Source organism: Sprattus sprattus, assembly GCF_963457725.1.
Source record: "Sprattus sprattus genome assembly, chromosome: 9".
Lineage (NCBI taxonomy): Eukaryota > Metazoa > Chordata > Actinopteri > Clupeiformes > Clupeidae > Sprattus > Sprattus sprattus.
The window spans coordinates 9220927-9230926 of record NC_137928.1 but is presented as its reverse complement, the minus strand read 5'-3'; the positions used below and the strand labels follow the sequence as shown (position 1 = coordinate 9230926).

Genomic DNA, 10000 nt, shown 5'->3' with positions numbered 1-10000 from the left:
AGAAGATGAATCTGGAGGGCTGTGTGTGTGTCTTTGAGTAGGCAGAGCGGTCTGGCGGAGCAGGTTAGCAAGTAACATCATCCCTGTTTCCACCCGCTGTTTTTCCACATTTCCCCCCCGATGACATGACGGATGTCTCCCTGTCACCCCTACCAGACAGAAGATATCAGTCTTCGGAGTAGGATAGAAAGAGAAGGGGTGATGCAGAGAGAGAGAGAGAGAGAGAGAGAGAGAGAGAGAGAGAGAGAGAGAGAGATCTACTCTCACGTTGCTTGAAGCTGCAGATAGAACCCTTCAGTCAGCTGGAATTGATTATAGCCTTGGAAGAGGGCCTCTACTCTCAGTCCTCTCAAGGCTCAGCCATGAACCTTCTGGATGGACTTGTTAGTACAGAGGCATTCCCTACTGATAACTACAACCTCCACGTCGTCCACCTCATATCTCTTCTGTCTTCTGGCCCTGTCAGCAGGACCAAGGGCCTTGTGTTAAACATGCAAGGCAAGGGCACATGTTAAAGTAACTCAGCCTCAGCCAAGGGAGTTTCTTCATATAGGGAAGGGTGTTTTTTTTTGGGGGGGGGGGGGGATCTGCTATCGAGGGGAACGCTAGGGCCTAGTGCTGCCGGGGATACATTGGATTGGATACATTGGATCCCTCTCAGTCACACACACACACGCACAAACACACACACGCACACACACCCTCTCACACACACACACACACACACACACACACACACACACACGCGTGTGTCCGTCGCCCAGAATAAGTGATATCTCTTCGGGGAGCCCTTTGCTTTCATGCACTGTTGGAGGCTGGTGTGGGGTATTGATTTGGTCGGTGGGCTGGGATTTCTCTCGGGGGCCAATAAAAATAATTACCCAAAAGATCATCAAAGGGGCCAACCTTCTGCTCTACACGTGAATAAATATGCGATAAAAACAATGAAAGAACCGTCTCCACGTGTGTGGTCACTGCTGAGGGGAGACAGGCTGCTTTCCTTAGGTAATGAGGTGGTGCCGGTAACATGAAATGCATTTACTTTACAGGTTATGGTTCAGCTTTGGACAAACAGTGATAGTATTGTGTCAAGCTATCCAAAGGTCAGACTGGGCGAGAAAATTAGGAATTGAAGGAGAAACACAGAACGTACACATCGGCGTGTAAAGACATCAGGTCAGCCGTGAATATAACCCTTAATGTTGAGCAGGATCTTTGAACAAAACAACCCGATTGATAATAAGTGTGTTTCTTGTCCTTCCAGCGTCTTGTCTTCAGATGTCTGTCCATTGTGACTGAGTGCTTGTACGTTGTGTAGAGCATGTTGCATAATGTGCACTCCCTCCGCGGCGCACAAAAGCAGGAGGTAGGTGTGGGGAGGAGAGTATTGTCTCTGACCTGCCTTCAAACAATGCCTAACATGACAGCTTGTCTGTCCCCTCCAGAGGCCACTCTGTGCAACCATAGGAACCACGGCCTCCTCCCATCTCTGTGGAGATGAGTGTGAGGAGGGAGGGAGGGAGGGAGGGAGGGGGAGGTAGAGAGGGGTAGGGGGGAGGACTGGGGAGACAGCCAGCCAGCGAGGAGGCAAGACAAATGATTGACAAGCCAAGCCATGCCTCTCCCACAAGGAGCTAGATGTCCACATTCACAGAGGACAGCCTCACAACCCCCCTCCCCCCCCCCCCCCTCCCTCCCTCCCTCACGTCTGAATGTTGAAGTGGCACAGGCTGTGGGCCTTTCATTCAAGCCCCCGGGCTTCTCATTGCTGTTCGTCCAATTCTTACCTTCCATGTTTTGCCGCCACTTCCCCAAGAACACGGTGACGGTGGCCGGCGTTGAAAGGGGGGAGTGTGGGGGTGGTGGTGGTAATGGTGACATTAGCGTCGAGGCGGAATGGGCCGCGCTTGATTGAAGCCTGCGCCTGGAGACAGGAGTGAAGTGCACTCGCAGTGGCTCAGAAAAGCTCTTGATTGCACAGTACACAGCGATCATAATAAAGGGGGCCACAGTCAGTCCATTTGCTGTATAGGCCAGGCCACGTGTGAGAGGAAAGGTGGCTCTATAGGAAGCTGCAAATTGACTTTTCTTCTCCAGAGAGGGAAGCCGTATAGCCTCATGACTAGCTTAGGGCAAGATGAATTAACGTACCACTAGGATTCTCTTTTTATGCCCCACATGTGCCTCAATACAATGCAGAGAAAAGGGGGACAAGATCAGTGTCATGTGGTAATGGTGTCACTTGGAATCTATGCAACTTGTGATTAGGCGGGTTGTGTGGGGTGTGGCGGTGGACAACGTTAGCTCTGTCTTCAAATCAGAGTGTTGAAGTAATGTGTGAGTGCAGAAATGGTCTGGAGATGAAGGCAGAGCCAACAATTGGGTTGGTATGCATGAGGCTGGTCGTGTTCACTTCTCTCCCTGTGGACAGTCCTACCCTCCCCTACCCTACCCTACCCGGCACTCCCTGGAAGGACACTGTGACCAGTCACGTCTCGTCTCCTCTCCTCTCTCGTCTCTAGTCTCCTCTTTCCTTTCTCCTTCAGCTCGAAGGAACCTGCCTCCTTGGAGGCTGGGAGGGGGAAAGGACAACTGCACAGGCATCTGCCGTGTGTATTTCTTCTTCCTCGAAAAAAACAAATTCAAAAAAAAAATGACAAAAAAAACACGCAAGCAGATGGAGACTCAAGGTTTAAGTGATTAGGTGCAGTAGATTGGAATACAAATTGGATTAGGGGAAATTAGACTGATGTAAATCGAATCGAGTCGCAGCGCTCGGTGCTGGCGGCCCTTCGCCTTCGCCCCCGCGCGCGTCAGGCCCACTGCTAGGCCCCGTTGGATTATGGGAGGAAGCAGATGCTCCAATGAGATAGGAATTAATGTGCCTTTGACACCCCAGCTGGGGGGAGTGGGGGAGCGCACCGAGGGTCCCCAAGTCCTTCCCTTATCTTGCACCCCATTTATCAATGTCATAATGTTAATTAGTACTTCATTCATTAAGTCACTTATAGGCGGAATACAAACCTACCACCCCCCCCTCTTCCTTGCCCTACTGCTGTCAGGGAAATTGGCTTCAGGCTAAGACTCTGGCGCTGTGACTCCCAACACTGCCAATAAAATAGAGGAGACAAGACAGGACGAAAAATAAGGAGGATGAGCTGAGAGGAAGAAAAAAAGGTGTTTTGTGGTGCCTAGTGTGATGGCGCTGTGAGTTGGTTCATAGTGATGATGATAGTAAAGCAGGTTGTATTCAAACGATATAGCTACTTGAGCGTTTTAGGAGAGAGTGGGGGCCTGGGGGGTTGGGCTGGAGTGTCGGGTGTCCCTCCCCACCTCTCCCCTCCCCCCTCTCAGTGTCTGCAAGCCCACTTTGGCGGCAGACACCAGGCCTGATCACTAATCAATGGGAGGGAAATGGCTGGAATTAGCCCCAAATTAGGTGGAGTGGGGAGAAGTCAGCTGCCTTATGCCAGGGTCAATAAGGAGCTGTTTGAAGCGTGACCCCCGTGGTGAACAAGGGGAACAAGGAATACACACACACACACACACACACACACACACTCACACACACACACACACACACACACACACACACACACACACACAACCACACACACACACACACACACACACACACACACACACACACACACACACACACACACACACACACACACACACACACACACACTTCCAAAAAGCCTCTCCCAGGCTTATACTGGCCTGATGGTAGTGAACTCAGTTAACCCAGGAACACTGTGAAAGTGCAAACTCACAGGGACCTCGGTAAAGTTTTGTGCTGAGTGCTTTGCTTAGCGTCCTGTGTTGTGCCCTTGTCGTGATGATGATGATAACCACATACACTACCCTAGCGCACACACACACACACACACACACACACACACACACACACACACACACACACACACACACACACACACACACACACACACACACAAGCACTCTGAAGGGATAGTGGTGGTATCCTGCTGCGTTGTGCTGCATTGCTGGTTGCGCTGCACTGCTGCACTGGCCGTCCTCACACACTGGCGCGATGGACCGTAGCGGAGCGGCCCAGTGCACCTCGATACGTCACACCTGCAGAGCACCCGTGCCGCTGGGAAGGGCATGGGTGCTCTGCTCTGTGGTTCTCACGGTTGCCTTCACCACTGCATGCCACTTATGCGGATACTAAGGAGTGCCCATTGCAGCGTGGTATTTGTAAGAGGAGGGTGCCCATAACGTCCTTGTGGTTTGTGGATGCAGAGATTCTTATGTAGCTACAGAAGGATTCCAGTTCTGAGACAGGGTCACTTAGAAATCAATTGTTGTTGGCTGCAGTGTCACACATAACAGGAAAAAAGTAAATTAGTCAAATCAGGGGCCTACCATATTTTATTTTACATTTCTTAAGAGACTTTGCTGGATAACATTGCCTCTTGCAGCCACTTGAAAGGGACAGTGACAGCAAGCAAAGACTTGATTTAAGCACTTTAGCATTTAGCAGCAGAGAAACACAACCAATCTGGATACACTGTGTGACACCTCATACATTACTGTTGGATGTGAGACAGCAGACCTCCTGTTTTAGATCCTTTACCACTGGACTAACTTACCACCAAAAGCCACTGGACTAAGCTGTCACAAAGGAAGGCTCACTCCATTCCATCGTAAACTCAGTCTAAGGTCATTTGACCAGGCAGAACTGAGCCATACGCATGTTTCTAAAAGCAGGCTGGGTTGGGAGCAGGGAGTGGAGCTTAAGACTGGGTGTGTGACGACGTTGAGGTTAGCGAGGCGGAACCGGGCTTATGGCAGCCGTAATTCAAAAGAGGCTAATTCTGTGCGGCCCGGCCTTCGTGGGTCCTGCTTGGTGGTTTTTCCATGGATCAGACTCCCTTTGTCTTGTGGTTTCTCTCCAGGCTTCAGTGATGTAAATTCTCCCTTGGCTTTGGGTTCTTATCTGCAGGGTTAAGACTTGGTCATAGACAAACACACACACACACATGCACACACAATCACACACACACCCCACACACACCACACACAATATTTTTTCTTTCGTTGGAGGGCATTATCATAACAGCCAGACTGCAGTAGCTGGGCCGGTGTAACCCTGAGAATAAAAGAGCGAGCTAGCGCTAGCGTAGGGAGGCCCAGGGGATTAGCATGTTCACACAGTGCTAGCCCCGACTCCCCAAGGCCCCACTGCCCTTCCATCACACACACACTACACACTACACATGACACATACTGAGGCTTGTTCTCTGAGCTTCTGTTGCTGTGCCCTGGTCTCCACTACAGGGACGATCATACACTCTTTTCTCTTTCTTGAAAGACTTTCCATTGCCTTTGACTCACTCGTAACATGTTTACACGCTGTGGTCGTACAGTATATAGACCTTTCTCTGCATCTAGTACAGCATGTTTGCCTTGTTTTTTATTTACAAAGGGGCTGGTTCACAGTGACAAGTGGGGATGGGAATGAATTTACTAGCAGGATTAAAAGCTTGCGTGAAGGATTGCCGGAACAATAAAGCATGAAATAGCTGCCGGTTGGATGCCAGTGTGCAGTTATCCCCGTCTCCTGTGTTGGTATGAATATAAATTAGGTTGCTATCACAAACACCAAGCGCTTTTTATTTTCAAAAACATTGATACCGGTATGGTGTTATTGACTTTGGGTAATGCTGTACCAAAGTAAGGGCTTCATAATCTTGTGTGGACATCAATCCTGAACTTTTTTGTCTTGTTCCTCTTTTCTTTCCAGGATCCCGTCTTCGCCAGGAGGACTCCCCTCCCCGGATAGTGGAGCACCCCTCTGACCTGATCGTGTCCAAGGGTGAGCCGGCCACCCTCAACTGCAAGGCGGAGGGGCGGCCCAGCCCCACGGTGGAGTGGTACAAGGACGGCGAGCGCGTGGAGACTGACAAGGACGACCCGCGCTCCCACCGCATGCTGCTGCCCAGCGGCTCGCTCTTCTTCCTGCGCATCGTCCACGGCCGCCGCAGCAAGCCCGACGAGGGAGCGTACGTGTGCGTGGCCCGAAACTACCTGGGGGAGGCCACCAGTCGCAACGCGTCCCTAGAAGTAGCCTGTAAGTTTTCACGACTCTGTGCCTGTCTCCGTCTCTGTTGTCGTTTATGGTTTTACGTGCCAATGGGTCACAGCCACAGCTTTGTCTTTGAAGTGTACGCACACATCCTACGAGTATTCTGCCCACACCAGGCTTGGTATAATGGTGCGAGCCCCATACGCCTGAAGGGACATTGGATGACTGGGTTTGGCTTTGAAGCCAAAGAGGATCAAAAAAGGGCATAAGCATTCTTGAGGAACAATGTGGCCTCTACAGAAAGCACATCATAAATCCATTATTTCAGCAAGCAAATTTGGGGGTCTGGGTTTGATATAGGAAATGGCATGTACATTTACTCCACAAACATAAGTCAAAATGTAGGAAATCACAAAACCCCATGCCCACATCAAGTCAACGTGAATCATGTGTAATTACACAGACTGTCTCTTTCAACTTTCGAAAGCCTCACGGAAAACATGATGTTGTTCAGCACTCATTCGCCTGTGTTTACCCTTGTCATGCCAACCCGTGTTCGTTTTTGCGTTTGTTTACCCCTGAGCTTTAGATGGGCTCCCACTCTGTTGTCTATTACGCTTTTGTTTAGAACGCTTTTCCCGTAAGTCTGGCGTACAAGTTTAGTCGGATCTATTTGTGTCCAGGGGGTCTTCGTAAGGTGAAGTATCTCTTTGTCTCCTGGGTCGCTTTGGTAGTCTGGATTAGACGCGCGTGAGGCCGAGTAGAACGTGATGACTGGGGTTCGACCGGAGGATGGGAGCGACAGCAGCTGTAGATGAAAGAGTGGTACCGGACACTCGACACTGGCAGGGCAAGAGGGAGTACCTGACTCGCAGATCATCTTACCTTTGAAGATGGAGGTCCAATCATGAACCTCCATCCCCCCCCTCACACACACACACACACACACACACACACACTCACACACACACACACACACACACACACACACACACTCACACACACACACACACACACACACACACACACACACACACACACTCACACACACACACACACACACACACACACACACACACACACACACACACACACACACACACACACACACTACCCGAGGCTCTTGGTCCCTCTGTGGGACAGGAGGCCCCTGAGGGCCATGGTGCATGTGGACCCCCACCTCTTAAAGAGGTCCCAGATGACTGACAGGCCAGTCCCTCTGTTCTCTGTTCTCAGTGGGGGGAGAACGTGTGGCCCCTGATTCGCCCAGCGACCTCCTTGCTCACACAAATCCATTTCTAAATGCGGGTTGGAGAGCTCTTTTCTGTGTGTGTCGCTGTGTGTGTGTGTGTGTGTGTGTGTGTGCTAGCGTGGTGTGCGCGCACGCACGAGTGGAGAGAGGAGGCCGGTGGCACTGCCAGATTTAAGTCATTAGAAAGAAACAGTATTGGACTCGGGCCCCCATGAGGGAATTGGCCAGACCCTGTGCTTAAGTGAGAGGCTTTCATGAAGTCTGTTTCTCTCCACCGGCTGATCAATACGCCGCTATTTCTCTCACATTGTTATGGAAGTAGGGGGGGTGATCCATCTCGGAACAGAGAGAAATGATAATGATATGAAAATCTATCGAGCCGGCACGGACTTTAAAGCGACGAACGGTGCGCGCGTACAGGTGTTGATTGTGTGTGCTTAGTCAGGGGCTTCAAAGTGACCTTTACTGATGCTGCCAACTGGAACAGTTTTTTAAAACTGTGATTAATTTCAACAAGATGAATTTGTTGCGGGGGTTGAGTGGCAGTGGGGGTGGTTAATGGGAGTTTAGTGAAATGGTGGTAAATAGGAAGTGTGTGTGTTTATGTGGAAGGTTCGTAGTGACCGGGGCAAACCGGCCTCTGATCTCCTTTCGGCCCTCTCCCTAGGGCTTGTGTGCTGACCCCCCCACCCCACCCCCCCAGGTGCTAACTGCGCGACAGCAGCTTGATCTATCGATTGCTGTAAGAGGGGTTCTCCTTGCCTAAATGAAAATTCATGAAACATTGATGAAGTCTCCAGATTATTCTTTTATTTTCTTCCTCCCTTTCTCTCCACCCCTCTCTCTCTCTCTCTCTCTCTCTCTCTCTCTCTCTCTCCCTCTCTCTCGCTCTCAGTCTTAGCTGGTGGGGGATTTAAATGAGGTGTTGAATGCTTTAGTGCCTCAGGGTTGGGGTTGGGGGTGGGGGTGGGGGTGGGGGTCAGAGGTCAGGAGGTTAGTTGGAGATGGGAAAGGAAAACAAGATGCAAAAAAATTGACAAAATTCTGCAATGGGAAAATAGCACATGCACACCAGTAAAGCAAGGAAGAATAAAATTACAGCACACGCTCAGGGCAGTTTCAGCTACTTAATTCAGGAGTGAAAAGATCTCCAAGGAGAGAGGGAGGAATGAGAGAAAAAAGCAGAATGAGAGAAAGAGAAAATATGACCCTTGCACATTTCCTTACTCCCAATGTGTGCTAAGGTACGCTTGATTACTGTAGCTCCTCCGACCTTCAGGGCCGTATTAGTTCCAGGCTCCTGTGTATCTATGGAACAGATATCTCTCCACTAACCTTCCACCCCCCCCCCCCCCCCCCCCCCCCCCCCCCACACTCTCACCATCCAACCCCAACCTCTTTCCTTTCCCACACCTGACCTCCCCCCATCACCCACAAATGGGCTGTGCCGGACCCCGGTGAGATAATTGAATTGCTGGGCTGCTGTAACAGATTGAAACCCAGTGTCTGCTGAGGCCGTCGCGCGCTGCTGCTTCACGGACATCAGGCTGGGCTGCAGGAGAGAGAGAGAGAGAGAGAGTTGAGGGGGGGGGGGGTTAGGGGGAAAGAGGGAGGGAGATGGCCAGCCTCTGAAAAATAAATCCCTGCATTATTAATGCCTAGCCAGGTTGCTTGGAAGAGCCCACTGACTAGAATTAGCCTTCTGAGTGCAATGTGCCCCCTCACTCCCCCTACACACACTCACTCTCTCTCACACACACACACACACACACACTCCCATTTTGTATCATGGGTTACTAACCCAACCAGTGCATAGATGGATGAGCAGGAATTCCTTTGCACTGTACTGATAAACAAGGAGGGTAGGCCTGTTAGCATGTCAGTAGTGGATATCACTGTTCTGTCAACATGCGTAGAATTTACCGGATTTTTTATCTCAGAGTCCCTGTGTTGAGTCCAGTGTATCTCAGTGCAATTACAGGCACATAGATATCCAAGAAGAAGAGGCAGAAAAGAAAGAAGAAGAAGAAGAAAAGAAGAAGAAGTGGCGCTTGGATCTATTGCCCAGTGGGCCGATTGCGCTGGTTAATCTAATTCCCCCTGAAATGCTTAAGCAGACTGTCTCCGGGCCTACATTGAGTGGATGTAGCCACCACAGATAAGAGCAAATGTACTTTACCACCACCACTACCACTACCACCACCACCTCCACCTCCACCACCTCCCTACTCCAGCCCCTGCCTCACTTAGACATAAACTGGGTCAATGAGCAAGGGCCATAAATCATACTGAAGCGCTTGTCAGAAAATGCCAGGCCTTCGTCGCTGCGTTGAATAAATTTGCTAGCATAGCGGATATGGGAACACATACATAGGTACGTGCGGCGTTTGACAAGCCTCACCCAGGGCGACGGAACCGGGAGGAAAATGCTAATTAGCTGCTATCTCTGCAGGTGTGTGTGTAGCGCTAGAAACAGAAGGATGTTAAACGAGCTCCAGAGGTTTTTTTTTTATTATTAATTGAGGGAAGATGGTGGAGCTGTGTTATCCTCTGCAGGTTGCCAGGTAGAATCTTGGCTTATTTTTTTGAGACGTGTAATAAGAATATTATATTCAAATACATTTTTTAATTTGGCTTCCAGGTTTTGCGACGTGCAGGTCTGGCTGCGAACGTGCCGGCTAATCATGCCCTGATGT

General features: G+C 50.3%; 1 protein-coding gene across 1 annotated transcript in view; it reads left to right on the top strand.

The window, feature by feature from the left end:
- robo2 (roundabout, axon guidance receptor, homolog 2) overlaps nt 1-10000 on the top strand; it is a gene marked incomplete at both ends in the record, with an annotated part of 341250 nt that overhangs the window by 189779 nt on the left and 141471 nt on the right. The window contains 1 exon segment of the mRNA XM_080844592.1: nt 5771-6097. Coding sequence (XP_080700718.1) covers nt 5771-6097 — 327 coding nt within the window.